This window comes from Enoplosus armatus, chromosome 16, assembly GCF_043641665.1.
Source record: "Enoplosus armatus isolate fEnoArm2 chromosome 16, fEnoArm2.hap1, whole genome shotgun sequence".
NCBI lineage: Eukaryota > Metazoa > Chordata > Actinopteri > Centrarchiformes > Enoplosidae > Enoplosus > Enoplosus armatus.
Genome location: NC_092195.1, coordinates 2,423,042 through 2,441,678, shown reverse-complemented (window position 1 = coordinate 2,441,678; position 18,637 = coordinate 2,423,042). Strand labels below are relative to the sequence as shown.

General features: G+C 43.4%; 1 protein-coding gene across 1 annotated transcript in view; it reads right to left on the bottom strand.

The window, feature by feature from the left end:
* Positions 1–18,637, bottom strand: part of thrb (thyroid hormone receptor beta) — an 84,288-nt gene that overhangs the window by 12,280 nt on the left and 53,371 nt on the right. Inside the window, exons 2-3 of the mRNA XM_070921497.1 lie at positions 6,897–6,969; positions 4,917–4,967 (exon numbers count right to left, since the gene is read on the bottom strand). Of these exons, the coding sequence (XP_070777598.1) occupies positions 4,917–4,967; positions 6,897–6,903 (58 nt within the window). The 5' untranslated portion in view covers positions 6,904–6,969. The remainder of the gene's footprint in view (positions 1–4,916; positions 4,968–6,896; positions 6,970–18,637) is intronic.

Genomic DNA, 18,637 nt, shown 5'->3' with positions numbered 1-18,637 from the left:
AATACTCCACGGAATACTAACGTCTTGTCTCCAGCAGATGACTCCCGGTAATCCCTGAGGTAAACAACAAGGCCTTTCTGTTTCAGACAACAATGGACTCCTCTCCCTCTTCATCTTCGCACATTCATCACAGTCCAATGCATGTTACTAACTTTATATCTTCCCCGGAGTTTCTTTGTGCTTTCTCGTCTCGCAGGTTGCTGTGGATCGTGGTCCTGGTACAGCTGCTGCCGCCATGGGCCTGCCTGACTCTCATCACTACAGTTATTATGTTTAGTCGTAGTTCTGTTACTATTATAGCTGCTATTTCTACTGCTAGTGCTGCCATACATCTCTGCCTGTCTGGCTGTCTATCTGTGTCTCTACGTCTCTCTCTCTCTCTCTCTCTCTCTCTCTCTCTCTCTGTCTAACCCCACCGGAGGAGCACACATTAGTTGGTGAACTTTTCCCCTTCAAGTTGAGGGTAAGTTCAGGGGAAAAACAGAAGGCTCCCATCCGTAAAGGTTAAAGTTTGAGAGGATTATCCTGCACTTTAGACAAGTAACTTAAGGTTCAAGTGCATATCAAGGCCAGTCACTATAGGGTAGCAAGACACTATAAAAGCTCCTTCCCCAAAAAACCTTTGTCTTATTAACACTATGGCAATTCCAACAAAATAGTTTCTTAAATGCTCCAGATCAAATGGGCTTTTTAAAACTGAGGGTTGGTGAACATAAGGCAGCTATAAGAAAGGTAGCAAACATGGACTCAGCTATAGTCAGGCATTGCAAAGAACAGCAGCCACCTATCCCTAAGAATTAGGGAGGACGACTCCACGTCACGATTTACGTCTCAGCGCCATTGCAGGGAGCAACGTGCCCTTTACGTAGAGCGGTGGAAAGGCCAAGATGCAGGAGGCCGGACGTTACGTGCTGTCACAGACCTGCAGATAATGCTCACACCACGACACTGACCTAACCTTAACCGAGCGCTTTAGGTGCCCATCCCTAACCTCACCCAGTTTGTCTTAACCACAACAGTTCCCTGAAATTGGTGCATGCAGTGGTTGCAATACACAATGCCACTGATCGCAAGCCAGGGTTCAGCAGAATCGCATATCAACGTTCTGTCTGGGGATAGGGTTGAGACAAGACCTGTGGATCAGCTGCACCTCTTAGACTTATTGGTATGTGGAGGGCCACACCTGACGGGACAGCGGGACATTTGGTAAAACCACTGCGAATGAGGAAAGCTTACTGGACCTTTGCTCTGAAAACAGTGGAAGCATGTGGTCTGTTTCAATGTGCAAGTACATGACATCCTCCTCCTTTACTCAACTTTAAAGGTCTTCCTCCTCGGATGTTTTCACTTTAATCTTTGGTTTTTGGTGCTACTAAAATTTGATCTTTTTGTGATGGCCTCCTGGTTATCCTCTTTGGAGGTGTATCGTAGCTTACATACATACATGTATTCACTTGGGTGTATCTTGGATGTTTTGGTCATTTTTTTTTTTTATGCAATCTCAAAATGCAATTTTAATTCTTTGAGGTCCACCTTGAATTTTTGAATATATACTTTTCTATGTCGGACATTCCTTACCTTACCTAATTTTCTACCTCGCGTCACGCGTATATTTGGGGGATTTGTTTTAATCTTCTCAGTTTCTAGTTTTGATGCTTCTGGTGAATATTGATGTATATTTATCACTAATTTGAAGGTGCCGTGTTATGTGCGACATGTGATTGTAATTATTTTCCCCTCGTTGAGGACATCATTTGAGTCCATACCTGTGATCTGTTCTCCTTTGGAGAACCAAATGAAGCACAAGTCCAAAAAGTCATAAGTTAGTTGTGTTGGGGTGTTTCTTGATGTTTTATCACTCAAGGATATATTGAAGCATTAGGTTTGCAAGGAAAAAGTATAAATATATATATAAAAATATATTCTATTCTATATTCTATATATAATGTTCTGTTATTTTTGAAATGTTTGCATCTCGTTAATAAAAACTTTCTCATAACTGTAGCCTCATTCTTCTACAAGTGACTCCGGTGGTTGTCACAAACAATTCATCAGAGCTGCCTTTGTTGCCCTCATCTCATTAAGAAGTCGTCCGACGAGCCACTGCTGAGAGAGGGAGATGTGACGAGTGAATCATCGCGGCAGAGGTTTCTGGAGGCAAACATCATTGAATGGGATTACTCCGGAGACGCACAAAATTCAATTCCCGGCTCAAACACCGTAAACAAAGCTGACAAAGCCACTCAGAGCTGAGGCGGGGGGTGGTGGTGGGGGGGGGGGGGGCTCACCTATGACCCTAAATTTAGGGCACGACACAAAGAAGGTCAACTTGAATGTGAACAAGCATCTCTTTTGGCTGAACTGCTGAGGGACAGACCGCGGAGGTGATGTCATCTGGAGACATATGGCAGCTGCTCCAAGCGCAAGAAAAACTGGATTTATACAGAACAGTCCATTCCCATTGGGATACAATGTGCATCAACACCACAGCACTAAGGTCACTAATTCAACGATTCAACAGTGGACCATCTCCAAAGACAGCCACCAAGAGCCACGCTAACATATTACACATTGACATATGGATCCCTCTGGAGTCTGTCTTATAGTAACACAACTGTCTCTTCAAAGAACCTCATTAGTGGTGAGGCACGATGAGTCACCCACACTTCTGTCTGATTATCACTGTAACCTCATGGAGACATCTGTGACTCTGAAACTAAAGCCTGTGAGGCTGCTGATCGGGACGTCTTCAAGCGAACACCTCCACAAACATTGCCACACGAAGTCCTTTCACGGCTTTGCAGTGACTCAAACCGAGGCGATTCGCCGAGATGCTTTACTGCGCGAATTCAGATTCACTAGAGTATAAATCTGGTGTGTCTATCATCAAAGGCAACTGTCAGTTTTGCAAAGAAAATGCTCTTCTACTTTTGGAAATCTGCTGTAATAGCGCAGATGGGGTTCACACAATCCACAAGCAAGGTGGGGACGAATCCAAATGACAGCCTCTATATAACTACAAACCAATCCTCAAAAAGTAGCGCGTTGACAGTGAGCGTTCGGCTGCACTGACCTCTGTATTGGCAAGGTATGCCAGACATGCCCTTATATAAATAACCACTTCTTACAGCCCTCGGAATTCAACAAATACGAGCTGTGAAAATGTGAATTGAGGCCATTCAAACTGCACTGAGACAAAATCTAAAAGTCATCCTCTCGTGTGTGCGAGGACTGGCCCAGTCGAGTCTATTCACAGCGGCCCGGGCCTTTATGAAAAGGTCACATCAAGCCGTAACAGCAACACCCTGAAGTGTCCTTGAATGCACCAGCGATCAGTGCGGAGCATAAAGCAGCTGCCCAGGCTTGATGGAAACGGAGATACTGTGTGCGCGCACTGCATTTCATTTAAAAATGTCTCTGTTAGGAATACAATGGCGTTTGACATTTGAACTTTTAGTGATGAAGCAGTGGAAACAGACAACGTAGCAGGAGGTGGGACACCTCCACTTCACGATTGCCGACCCATTAGTGATTAGAGTTGATTTACTGGGAAGTCAAACATGCGGCAAAAGCAAACTGGATAGTCCGTAAGAGCCTCAACAGACGCTTCAGCCCTTTAGCTCACCACTGTGGTTTTGTTTTAGTTTTTTTTTTTAGATTTAGCTTCATTTTCCTTCCACATATCATCTTGATAATACACAGTGTGTGCTCACTACATGTTGCAGCCGGACTGGTGCAGCATCCAAACATTTAAACGCCTGCATCTGTGGCAAAACATGTCAAACTCATGTCAGGTTTTTGACGCTGGCTGCATCTTTCATTCGGCTCATTTAATGGTTGCGGACTGACGTGGACATTTACGAGGATCAGATCACATGTTGTTGTTGTTGATGTGATCCAAAGTTTTTCCCTTTGCTTTCTTGCCAAGCGAGGTCATCGCGTTGACTGGCAAATGAACGGGATCCTTTGTCCTCGTTTCTGAAGACCGGTGGACATGTTTGCACTTTTTTTTTTGTCCTTCCCAGGTTGTTAACTGTGACATTAACAGACATTTCGGCAAAACACGTTACTTTACAGATCCCCTTATTTTGTACTAATTTGTTAGAACCATGTCATTTGGTATGTGGAAACCAGAGACTGAAGTTACTTTAGTTGTTTGTGTTGGTGATTTCCTTAAAAAAGTCATTTATTATTTGACATTTTTGCATGTTGAGCTGAGCCGTTTTGGCACTTACTGCAATGCTCTTACTCTCGCGTGGTATTTAATCGAAATGAATGAATTCATGAAAGTGTGCCAACTGAACTCTGTCCCTATTTGACGTATAATGAATTATGTACACAGTCCTTTCCGGGACAGTAAGTATAAATAAAAGTGTTACTGGGAGTATGAGGAGATCCCTCGGTTCATTGCAGACAACATCCATATATAACCGAATGACATGATAACTAAATGAGTGGAGATTTATTTTCAATTAAAAAGATATAATGTAATATTATTGTGCATTTATTTGCGGGTCTTTATATTATTATCAGTATCATTATTATTATTATTATTATTATATCAACCAGGACAACCAACTCTTAGCTTAACCTTAGCTCCACTACCACAGGCACAGTGAATGCAATACAAATAAAAGAATAGAGAGTAAAACGTTCCCCAGGAACTTGGTTAAAGGTTTGGGTGATGCATGATGACTACATTTCTCCAAATGAGTACTTACCCCGAGTTATCAGATCTGAACACAATCAATCATGTCATCCAAGGCCTTTCAGCAACATTTCAAGCAAAATGTGAAGGAGGTTAATATCTGAAGCAGCTCCTCGTGTTTTTAGTGAAAAACTCAGAGAGCTGCAGAGCTCACCCAGACTGACAAGAGAGGAGGAAAAGCAGAGCGGAGAGGGAGGATAAATATTACCATTTTGAATGGCCTCATCTTTCCAGCGGGGGGAGCATTTTTCTGCTGGCTCTAAAATAGATGGGAGAGGCACTTTTAAAAAAAAGGGCTACTTGCTCAGTGACAACAGGTGAGAGAGGCAGACTGACGCTCCTCTGCTGTTCACATCAAATCAAAAGGAATCAACAGTCAGGTGCGAATAACACAGCAGGTTAACGTGCATCAGAAAACATCACTTCATCACAGTATGTTGCTGCAGGTCTGGTGTCACGGTGAGTGGTGGTGGTCGTGGTGGTGGTGGTGGTGGGGGGGGCGGGGTTCAGGTTCGTGTTCCTAACGTGATAAGCTCGCGTCTGCGCCCCTATGCTGGGATCAATAGCATATGTGGCGGTTCAGGGGTATGTGGGTCACCAGGGACCGGCTAAATCCTCATGTGACGCCCTGACTTCGCCCTGTGCGGTGCACCGCCTGTGCTGGGTAAACAGACGCACAAGTGGCACAGACAGTCTGCTCGACGTAAGGGGACGACCTGTCTGTAGGAAGCAACGCGTACATCTCGTACAGGATGAGCCGGGGCGGTTTAATGTGTCCTTTTTAGGTGTGCAAGTCTACTTTCCTAGTGCGCACCGAATGGTTAAGGGTGTGGCTTTTTCCATGACATTCTGAGACATTTTACCTCTCAAATCTTTAGGCAATCAAAGAATAAAGCATTTCTGTTCAGTAAGAAGTTGTGTTTGACTATATATATATATATGATTTATTTTTTTACCAATTTTGGCTAAAAAATGAGGGGAAGATTGATTTAAAGTGATTTCATGTTCCCTCACGTCACAAAAGACAGTAAACACGGTCCCTCTGGTGGTGAGGACAGCTCATCGCTAACCAGTGACATTAGAGTGCAAATGGTATTCTTCCAAGGCCCTCTACACGTGATCAGAGGTGCGAGCTGTGCGCCATGCACAGCTGGAATTAAGTCCTTGCCAACCTACACAGCGAATGGCCACCGTGGCTGACCGCAGGCAGGAAAGGCTTGTTCCGAAATCCTAACAACGCAGCTCTGTGGGCCTGCTCGTTGATTCCAAGTTGTGAGTACAAGTCTGTAAGAAGCGGCCACGCGAATGTCTCCCACGTTCAACTACATGCCCGTAGAAGCATGTTTCGCACTCCAGTCCAGGGTGGAGGTGTATGTCCGAGGTAGCAAGAAAGCACCCTTGTTTACTTTCTGCCTGTAACAAACCTGGTAGTGCCATGTGACTGCTGACATTCTGGCATGCTAGGCCAAGATTTTGGGATGATTTTATGGTTCATGGTTGCGCCGTGGACGGCAGCCATCTCCATGGCTGTGATCAGACGAGGTCACAGTCGAGCTTACAGGTTCACTCTTGACCTTGGTAACAGCTAGCCGACTATGTCCAGTCACTTTCTCAGTTGTTACATAGCTGTAAATGTTCAAACTCCCTCGATTCGGAGCGCCTCTGGAACTCATCCATGTTGGCTCAAAAGGGAGAGCTCGACGGTTGATGCTAGACCCTGGAAACGGTAGCAGTTGACGAAACAACCGCAAGGTCCAAAGGGTCCAGGTTGAAACTGACTGAATTCTGAGCGCAGCACCAAGGGGTGCAAAGCCAAAGGTTGCGCTGCTCTTCGCTCGCTCCATAGAACGACTGCAGGCGCAATGTTTTTCTGATCACGTGTAGAGGGTCCAATTAAGATTTCAAACTGATTGTAATTGTGAGATTTAATGCATTTAAGATAAGTTTAAGTTGGACTCGATATGTTTGTATTTCAGTGAAGAGTTTTAGTGTCCGGTGATAGTCTATTTGCTGATGCTGACAAGAATGTAACATGAAATACTGTTTTTTGGCATGAAAGGTCAAATTTAGATCTTCTGAATATTGGCTTAAATACCAGCAACCAGCAACCTTAAAATACAGCAAATTTAAAGTCTGGGAGGTATGAGGCTGTGAGTGTGTGTTGGGGTAATCAGGCCAGACATCTTACCTGACATACTGGTGGGGTTCAAGGCCAAGACGTCATCCTCAGAGCCTCCTCAGACATCTGGGTACCTACCTAGCTGAACACAGAACCAAGAAACCATCAGTCACTCAGTGCATTACTTACATAACAGCTGACAACAGAGGTATTTTGTGGCCGTGCCACTTCAACAAATAAAACCTGTGTCTGAAGAGGAAAAAGTGTCACTAATTCGATGTAATCAGCACCTTCAGCTTGATAAAACGGGTTCAAAGAGGTGTCCGAGCCCCCCTGTTTGCGTATCGGGGGGAACATTCAAGGACGCAGGCATTACTGTGTTGTCAGTTTATCAAAAGGGTATCTTGCACACAGACACAGTTCAGCTGGTATGGCCCTCCTGACTTTTTTTGCCGCTGCGTAGGGTGACATCTAGTGGTCAAACACGGAAAGACACTCACAACAATGTTTTTAAAAATGGCAAGTCTGGGGGTGTTGATTGCAGATTTCTTTTTTTCTCTGTCACACACTCGGTGTGATAATAAAGTTGCAAACACATCAAAAGCCTAAAATGTTACATTCACAGCAGAGTGTGTTAATCTTTAATCAGACAGTTGAGTTGAGGGCAAAACAGGGTGAAGTTTGAAGGCGCTGCGGAGACACGTGATCTGCTGCAGTTCATCGGACACGCACACACATTCAATGCTGGCATTGAATGTATTAAGTACATCAGAAAAACCACCTGATAGGAAACTATGAATGATACAACTTGCTCTGGCTGACAAAACGATCTCACGTCAAGGTCCATTTAGTAGCTGTTCTGGAGCCCCGGGCAGCTGCGGCCGGGGACATTCCAGCGGGACAACCTTGAAACAGAGTTGCCAGTTTAGCTACAAAAGTTGGGCGGACATTAGCCAGCATTTAGCAGTGGGAGAAGGTGGCAATTTCATTTGACCGCAGAGCAACCAGACTTAAAAAGGTATTAATAAGGCATTCTAAATAAATGAATAAAACAGCAGGCCTGACCCAGCTGTCCTGAGCTGTCCTGGTTCCATTCTGATGCTACTTCAACCCCAGGGCCCCCTTGGAGCCTTTTTGTTTTCTCTCTCTCCTTCGTCTTCTTCTCTCTCTCTCTTCCCCCTATATCCTTACACACTCCCACACACACACACACACACTGGCGTGGTGTAAGTAATTATCTTATCATAATAAGATAATATAAATGTATCTATGTTTGCCTCGTTTCTATTTTGATAAAGTACCTGTACAACAGTCCTGTAATAAACAGAATACAATAAATCATCCCTTCAGGGTTATAACGTTCAATTTGGTGATGATGTCGTTCGTGCTACTGCTGAATTGCACTGCGTTATACTGACTGGTGTTTCTATTGTTTCGTCAACCCCACTTGTGTCAGTGACGGTGGGCTAATTTACAGAAACACCTCTCTATAATAGCAATGCAGTCCAACAGCACCACAAATCTCCAAAATGATGCCACAGCTGAATCACCACCCGTCTAAAACAGTTTCGACTGAGTGTATGTGCTTGCTGCATGTGCTTCCAGTCCTTATGCCAAGCTACGTTAAACGTATCCCAGACCTCACCCCAAAAAGGGATCTCCGCACTCCGTACAATCCTCTGTAACTAAGTCACTAACTCACACAGTGTTCCCCTACGAAATGTTCCCAGGAAAATGCAGTTGGAACAACAGATTCAATTTAAAGCTGAGCCCGGTTTAACTTGTTTTGATTTGCTACCAAACGGATTGAATGAAGAGGCTGCATTTTTTTTTTCCTGTGAACTTTTAATTGTTACTTGAGTCACTGAGCAGCAGGTTGTATCTTCGAAGGCATCATTGTGATCCCACAGACGTCTACTGTCTGCTCGGAGTAATTCAATGGTCGCCTGGGAGTGAAATCAACGTTTCCACAGACTTAACATGGAGTACATTCCAGCAAAGGGGAAGAGCTTAGCAGAGCGTTAGGGTATGAGGAATTGTTCAAATTTAAACATTCGTTTTGCCCCGGGCAAAACATTTGGTCATTCCAGACAGAAAGCAGACCTCTGTGAGATCCCGAAAATACCTTTCAAGATACACCCCGCTGAGGAATAAGAAAGAAAACTGACTGACTGACGGAGTGCTGAGGTCACAGGGATAGTCTTAGACCTACAGTATCTGTCCTGGACGCACAGAAATAAGATTGATACCAACGTTCTCATATGACTCGCCCTTAAACAAACATGGATCTCGCGATATTGGGCCGTTCCTTCAAAATTCCGTTCCTATTCTAAACTGTTCTAGTCCATTTATACAAGGCTTGCAGTTTGTGTAATATAATTAGAGAAACTGAAAACCTCTTGAGGCTAGCTCCAAGGCTTTTCCTTGAATGCTGCAGCTGACATTATCATTCAGACTGTCTGCATGTTTCATCACGTTGAATCTAGTTTCAATGGGCACAAGAACCGTTTCACAAACAAAACAAAAAAGAAAAAGGAAAGTGTCTTACATTCAGGTTATAATTCTGTTGGCCTGGGATGACTTCTCACTGCAACACGTGAAGGTGTCTATTTAACAGCATTTAAGCCCTTGACAGGGTCTGCATACGCAATCATTCCAAGTCAACCTTTTCAGACAAGAAATGCAAATCATAGGTGTCAATCCAAAGACAAACAAATCATCTTGGAAGACCTTAAGTAACCTGCATCCACCCTAAAGGGTCACAGTAAGAGGAATGACACGTATATAGCAGGATATGTTGTGTTTATATAGCATGTCCTCAGCTGACCAAGCCTCCGCCTGTCCCAACCATGGCACAAACCCTCTGATGAATCAACCATTAAAACAGCCACCAAGACTTTCCCTTTTCTAACTCAGCCTACATGCTGTTTCAAAAAATCACTGTCAACAAGAGCAGAATGCGAAAAGAATTACCGCTTTCATAACTCGTTTGCACTGGAGAAGAACAGCTGGCTTGAAAAGCATTACAGGAAACTCTGCTTCAGTTTGCTGCTTTTTACCCCGGAGAGCATTTAATATCCAGACAACAGCTGGGGAAGGCCCGAAAGCTGGTTCATCCATACAACAGGTCTCTAAAGCTCATCGGGGCACAGACAGATAGATGCCCAAAGATTTTCTGGCTGGAACAAATCTGAAGACAAATCAGTCAATGAACGCGCCATGATGTACGTAACACAGACGGAAGAGATAAACGATGGCAGGTCACAGGGGGACGGCGAGTGAAACTCCTCATAGGGACGTTTTTATAAATAGCTTCCTATCAGATTTCTATATCATAGACAGCGGCTGAGTCGTATTGACCGAGCATGCAGACTGGAGGAAAAAAACAGTTGGCTCAGGGTTACACCGGAGGTCGAGGGAAAAATGAGCATCTCCGGATTGCTGGCTTCCCAAAGCTGGTTCCATTTTGGGTCCAGTTTCAGGTTCGTAAAGTCAGTCTTTTGGGGGTTTTTTTGCCCAGAGACTAGCAAAGCTCTTACTCTTCAAATTTTCTTGTAAATAATAAACGTTACCCCCCCCTCTTTCGTAAATAGAGTTGCCACATGGGAGGGCTGGTTTGTTCTTGAAGTATCTTTGAAACTGTAAATTCCCATTTGAAGGTTTTCTTTTATTGGTATCCACAATGTTTCTCAACATAGATACTATATGTTTATGTTATGGCCACCAGTTTAAATGATTTCAACTGAATTTCTTTGAAATCATGGGCTGCTCTGTTGTTCAATTTTCATCCAAAATTGGCGCAGAATTTCCAAGTGAACTGGTTCAAACTGTTGAACGTGTTGTCAAGTTTCTACAAAGTCTAATCTTTAGCTGCCGTTAGTGGCGTACACAATAGATATTCAAGCTACTGTTCAGGGGTAATAGTTAATGTCTCTCCTTACGTTTGAATGTGAAAAGCCTAACACTGATCATTCAACCACGAGAGTTTCTCGACATGACTTTTACTCCCTGAAACCTGACTGCCTTGAATACCTTCTCACAATTTATAATCATTTTGTTCATTTAAGTTGGTGTTTTTTTAGTAGAAGGATACTACCAGGGCTAAAATAGGTTTAACTTGATATATGTAGACCAATGTATATGCAGCTTAAAAAAAAAAAAGGGTTAGGGACGAACAAGAACGAACACAGAGTAAACAGAGTTCGAGGTAAACCAAACCAAACAGTCACACCTACGATAGGTGCTCACAGGGAGGCATTTCAGGACAACCCGATTCCATCAGATGGGAGGTCCACAGATGGCAATTTATTTTGGAAGAGGGAGAAATCATCCAGCTGAGTGCTTTTTGTGGCTCTCTAATTGCCATTTCTGCACATTAGTGTCCCAAATAAACAAACTGACAATAATGGACTTCCACCGCAGGCGTAAATTAGCTGCAGTGGCAGGGCGCAGGGTTGATCCAGTCCACCCTTTCCCTTTTCATCGAGCTTCGGCCTTTTCGACTCTCCTGCTTGCTCCATCTGATTTTTCTATACTAAAACCCAGAGAAACCAGGTTAAACTCTGCGTGGTTTTGGCTGGACAGCTAGATAACTGGTGACCAGTTCCTACTTCTACCCCGACTCTGTGCTGCCTCCGCGGGGATTTGCCAACTTCTATCCAGCTCATCTGAACATGGAAAAACTGTGGCTGATACTCATTCTCACTGATAATAACTCAAGTTTCTTTACAATGCCTGTGTGTATCAGGGGCTGGTGTAACGCCAGGCATGATGGCAGTTAGGAATCTTGCATTTTGTGCGATTATACTAAGGACAGAGGGGGCTGCACCGAGGTTGTCATACAGAAACCCCTTCATTACTTCCCTTTTCAAGCACACACACAAACAGAATATCGGTCAGACTTACAGAAACCCTCCTGGGTTTCCTCCATGTCTTTGCAAAACACAGACGTGCTTGCTCCAGGCATGGAGTTAGGGTGTGTCTCGCATTCTCTCTGCGTGTACTTTATGTGCACATATTGATTTCCACCCTTGACTTTCCTGGAACAGACAGGAGCCCAAACGCAGTTTAATTTAAGCTACAGCCTGGTGTTTACTCTACAACTGTGAAAGGTATGTGTCATGGTGTGTACACAGTGGTGTGTGTGTGTGTGTGTGTGTGTGTGTGTGTGTGTGTGTGTGTGTACACGTATGTGCATGAGCTAGCATGCCGCAGCCTTCAAGCTGGCCTTGCTTCAGACACACCCAGATACTGCTATAGCTTTTTTTATACACCTGCCCAGCTTCAGTCACATTAGTGATGGTGCAAGGAAGCCACAGTATGCACAAGCAACACAAATAAAAAGAAGTCCCTGCTCAGAAACCTTTCCAGATAATCAATATGCAATATGCACCTGCTATATGGTTTTGTTTTGTTTTTTTCTCTTTGGTCCAAACGAAATTCCGTCTTTCTTCACAGGCGGGAAAAAAAGGACACTGAACGCTGACCTGAAATCACGACGCCTTCATCTGAACGAGTTACCTGAAATCAACCAACATAAACTATATAACCAAGACAAGCCTGAAGCAAAATGTATGCTCTGTTCACCATATCATCATCATTATCATCATCATCATCGTGGCTTGTCAATTGTCGATTTTACGATTTTTATTGGCATGTCTCGGCACAGAAACGTACATAGTTCGAGACCTTCGAGGTCTTTATGTAGGCCTCTGTCTGTTTGTCCAGTTAAGAGAGTTCGTTGAATCCGACTTGGAACACTCACACATCCCTACTGCAACGACAGATCCAATCAAATATAATACACAGTACAATCAACAGATCCTTCTTTTTTTTTTTTGGGACCCAGCACACGCTGACTGAGAGTGATCGGCTGTTACTCGGGATTGGATGGGATGTGTTGCTGTGCTTTCAAACGGCTGCCTGTCCAAAGGGATTCATTTGCCAAACCGCGGGTCAGCCTCAAGCCATACCTGCGTTTCATTAGGTCTCATGTTCAAGCTTGTTTTCTCAAAAAAAAGAGATATAACGTGTGTCTTTGGTGGTGAAATAGCTTGTTAACGGTGTAGTTGTTCTGCGTCGGACGCCAGGATCTTAGAAACGAGACAAAACAAGGCAGATTACTGCACTAGTATCTCGTATCAAGAGATCCAGCTTGATCCAACCGTTTTGAAATCGGCTGATTTGCTGTTTATTGGGAACAGATGAAATAATCAAATTCTCAGGCACAGTTTTGTTTTAGGAAACTCAGACTTTATTCCTGAGAAAATAGACAAAATCGCTGGTTCAGATGTTTATTTTTGGTGGTGAATTCAAAGCCCAGTTGACGGCCGATCTGTTTTGCTTTGGATCGGACTTTCTGAACTGTACGGGAGCCAACGGAGGCAACGTTTGAGGAGAGGCAAAAGCCAAAATACCAAGTGAGTCGCTCAGGAAGTCAGTGGCCCTGTTTGGCATGACCTTTCCTTGACACAGATGATGCAAAAACAGTTCCGCTTAGGAGACTTGCAGGGGGGAGGGTGGGGCGGTCGCTAAAGCCATCAAGTTTCAGATTGTGCCGGCAGCTGCTTTGGAGTCAGATATTAGCCACAACTGGAGTCAAAACAAAAGCTTCAGTAAAAAAACAAATAAAAAGTGAAATGCTCGTTCCTTTCACAGCTTTCACATCTTACAACGCCCCCCCCACACCCCCACCCCGAGACGCTCTGTCGAGTTCACTCGTGGGCTTGCGCTGCCCTTGTGGGTGTGCTGTGCGCCTCTTTGGAGTGGCGCTCTGTAAGGGCTGTGGTTGAGCACTTCCTCCTCTACACTGGGACACACAGCTCGTCCGCCGCAACAGCCACCACATCCTGCATGACGAGAGGTGCAGGAACACTATGTGCTGCTCATTACAAACAAAAGAGAGAGCAAAGTCAACCCGCCCGCCCGCCCGCCTCGATCAAATGCATCGCCTCGCCTTTCTCCTGACACCGCTTGCAAAAGTGTTATGCAAATTCCATTACTGCTATGCACTATGTCACAGATACTAATAGACACACAGGGCACTGGTGGCACGAAGCTGCGATGACACTTAAAGCTATGAGATTGTGTAAAATGCCCATGTCGTACATATTCTCATAGCTTCGGCCGTGATTCCCATGTGCTATGATGTCACATTTTAACTACATGGAAGTGCAATAATAAATGACTAGAGTACCCCTTTAATTTCTTTGATAAGGCATGTTATGTGCACTGATGACAGACTTTGAAAAACATGTAATTACAAAACCATGCTTATTTAAGAATATTCCCACGACAGGGCTTTTGTTCAATTTGGCAGCCATGCCTTTCAGGGGAAACCTTAAGAGAACTTCGAGGGGAAACATTTATTTTATGATACTGTGGGACATTCCATCCTTAGATACGCTGTTGCACTTTACTCAGTGGGAAAGTGTTCTAATACCCACGTTCCCTCAACCTGTTCACGACTACCTCGTTTAGAGATTCTCTGGGTTTCTTCCAATTTGGCTGCAGGGAATGATGATAACAACATGAAAGCAGCCTCGCAGCGTCTTCATCTTTCACGGAGAAACTCCGCAACCGTGTGCTTTGCCGTCGACGATAAGATGGCTTGACAGTTTTTCCTGCCATCGAACTATCTGCTCGTATCTGCTAGAGTAAGACAAGTGGATTCTTAACATGCACGACTCATCATCACATCTTTAAATGAAAGCGGAAGTATTCCGAGCTTAATGTGGACACCGATGCGATGACGACACAGACAGGCTGCCGCTAATACGAAAAAAAAAACCAACATTGTGAAATAACCCAGAAGTGTACACTCAGAAGCCTGGGGTAAGGCAGGAAACAGGAAATAGGCCCCTAATGAGGTACATGCTGTGCTTTTCCTCATTGCTAGCATCCAAAGAACAGATTAACTGACTCTTGCAAACCAGTTCTCGATACCTACAGGACAATGAGACCAGCTCCAGCCAAGTGTTAATGTTTTCATAGCTTCTGGTATTTTGTCCACACAATAACTACAGTAGACCCGATGTGAAACACAAGGATGCTGCAGCCTATAAACATACAGATGAAGACCTTCAGCTGACTTAGCGTAGCGTTTCTGTTGTGCCTGTTATTAGTTTGTTTTACACGCTTTCTTCAAATGTCAGTGCACCCTGTAAAACATTTTGCCAATGCTGAATGGGTGCAACAGCATCTGAGAGGAGAAGCACAAACAATGCAAGTCATCAAAATAAGGCAGACGCTCGAGGCATGAAAGAAATCAACATTCTTTCAGTCTGACACAACGTTAAATGAAAACCACATTTGTATCAAAATCCTCCACTTTTAAACCGGACCAAAGAGCTCTTTTTTTTTTTTTCTCTTCTGACTGTAACGTGTTGTTTAGTCGTCACCAGAAAGCATTCGGCGATAAGAAGCCACATGAGTGACTGGATCAAAGGTTTCACCCTCACTCTCGTGTTCAAGCTCCCTGCACGCCTTCAAATGGCTTCTCTGTGATTTCTTGTAAATGCTTTATGAAGTTTAGTTAAGGGGGGGGGGGGGGGGGGCACAAAATGATGCAATGCATTTACAGGGTTTCCCACACTTCAAAAGTTAAATCCCAGAGCATTTTCATATTGCAATTTGAGACGTTTAAAGATGCTATGAAACTGAAAACTTGTGAATTAAAACACACACAGCCACACTATATGGTCAAAAGTACCTGGGCCACCCTTGGCACATCATAATATCACAACTATCCTCCTTGAGTCGATTCTGTTTTGAAAAATGAACAAACTGTACAACAACTGTATATAAAGTTAAAACTAGCTACCTGTAAATAAAGTTAAAACTAGCTAACTGTATATAGAGTGGTTAAAACTAGCTAACTATATATAAATCAGTTAAAACTAGCTAACTGAATATAGAGTAGTTAAAAGTAGCTAACTGTATATAAAGTAGTTCAAACTAGCTAACTGTATGTAGAGTAGTTACAACCAGCTAACTGTATATAAAGTAGTTAAAAGTAGCTAACTGCATATAAAGTAGTTCAAACTAGCTAAATGTATATAGAGTAGTTAAAAGTAGCTAACTAAAGTAGTTCAAACAAGCTAACTGTATATAAAGTAGTTAAAACTAGCTAACTGTATATAAAGTAGTTAAAAGTAGCTAACTGTATGTAGAGTAGTTACAACCAGCTAACTGTATATAAAGTAGTTAAAAGTACTAACTGTATATAAAGTAGTTAAAAGTAGCTAACTGTATATAAAGTGGTTCAAAGTAGCTAACTGTATATAAGTCAGTTAAAAGTAGCTAACTGTATATAGAGTGGTTAAAAGTAGCTAACTGTATATAAATTAGTTAAAAGTAGCTAACTGTATATAAAGTAGTTAAAAAGGCTAACTGTATATAGTAGTTAAAAGTAGCTAATTGTATATAGAGTAGTTCAAACTAGCTAACTGTATATAAAGTAGTTAAAAAGGCTAACTGTATGTAGAGTAGTTACAACTAGCTAACTGTATATAAAGTAGTTCAAACTAGCTAACTGTATATAAAGTAGTTAAAAGTAGCTAACTGTATAAAGTAGTTAAAAAAGCTAACTGTATGTAGCGTAGTTAAAACTAGCTCACTGCATACAAAGCAGTTAAAACTAGCTCCACTTCAAGCAGATACAACTGTAAAACGCTGATTACACATTGACACACAATAATAACAATGTCATATTCAATAATATATCACAGGAGAATTTTACTGCGGTACAAGTATTTTTACTTTTGATTCTTGAAGTATAATTTACTGATAATGCTAGTGTACTTTCACTCAAGTACGATTTTGAATGTAGGACTGTACCTGTAATGGAGTATTTTTACATGGTTGTAATATTATTTTTACTTATACTTGTTCCACCACTGAACGCATGAACCAACAGCAGTACAATATATGCAAAACAGAGGCGGTGAACGCTGCATTCACCTGTAATAAAAGAGAATGTGGCTCCAGTTGTTTTGAAAACTTCACAAAGGGCATCGGGGCCTTATCTGCGTCTAAATGTCAGCCCTCCCAACAGTCTTCAGTGGTAATCTCATCGTGCACAACGTCAGCTTGCATCATGAATCAACACTGACAAGCGGCAGTAAACAAAAGTCATAGCCCTGACCAATATGCATCTTATTTGAGGTTGCATTCAGATAAGAGTCGATCTTGATCCGCCGACCATTATGCCTGGAGCTCTCTAATACTTAATTTATCCCCACTGCGCAACGTGATACAGGCTCATCATCATGGCAACTGGTATCACAAAAAAGGACAGCAGATGGTGTTTTCATTAAAGAATTCAAGCTAATAGAAGAATCAACCGAATGACTCTGTGTCGGAGTCTCCGGTGCACTTATCATATTACATTAAGTTCTGTGGCTGCCGGGAAAAAAAACCAAACACACGGGCCAAAAAGGATGGCGGCTACACGGGGGCTATCTGGTGTGCTTTGGAAATGCTACAGCGTTCCTGTTACACCGTGCACAGCCATGAGCATGATCCCTCACTGGAGACCGAGAGCTGAGCAGGTCCAAATAATGCATCGGGAGTATTACGACCGATAATCCTCGCAACCCCTGCAACGACCGGCAGCGCGAGAACGCGGCCGTGACAAATGGCCGACAGCTGGAGCGAACAATCACCTGCAGGCCCATGAGCGAAGTCTTCATTTTTAATACGCTGTCACATACATTTCCCTCCTTGCAGTACACGGTACACAATGCTGGTTTTGTTGGCTTGAATTTACAGGGTAACACAAGCCGTTTGCAGCGGGGTGAGCGCGGCAGCTGCCGCTGTTTAATGGCCACACTCGTAACTTTTTTGTTCCTTTTTAATTAGCCGACATTGAAATCAGCCGTGGAGCGCTTTGCGGTATTAGCTGTTTATTAAACAGTTGATTAAAAAGCAAGAGCAAGGTTTCCACTGGGCCCAATGAACAGCAGAATAAGCCGTCAGGTTGGCTAACGGTTCAAACTGTTAGCAAGGTAGCCCTTTGACTGGAGAACGGCCATTGCTTTTTTTTTCCAAGACCAGTAGCATTTTGGAACATATCCGTGGTTCTCGCTCCACTGTTGCTATCAAATAAAGACATAATGTGCCCATATGAACAAACGTGGCCACTTGTGACTCTAGATTCCTGTGCTAGTTAGCCATAATGGCTAACTGCTAACGTCCCGGGGGCCGCTCTCTCTGTTTACTGTCGCTCACGTGCGTCTAAACCAACCTGATTTTCCCGTAGCTAGCGCGTTGCTATTGGTTTGAGCGTGGCTTCTGAACGTCCATGACATGAGACGTTCCGTGATATAGAGCTACGTAGCTGGCGACCATTACCTTCCGTATTGATGAGTTTTTAGAGCCGCCTGTAGTTTTGATTCCATTTGATTATGACGATTACATCACAAATACAGACACTCACGGTAATTGGGTACATTAGACAAATGTCAAATGACACCCTGAGGACTGGGCGTTCATTGAATATGACCGTTTACTGTCTTTTCAGCGGAATCATCATCACTGTGATGAGTTAAAGAGGTTTCGTCTGATGTAACACTGGAGCACAGGCTGTTGCACTGAACACGAGTGGGTCTTATATCAATACTGGAGAAATATTCATATCCTTAAAGCGATTCTGATTTGAACCACCCAGCCCCCCCCCCCCCCCCCCCCCCCCCCACCCACGCACACGTGCACCGTCTGCAGCTGTCAGAACTCAAAGACAAGAAACAGAATAAACAGACAGATCACCAGTCTGGCACATAATGATTTAGCCTGGATGAGTACCAAGATCA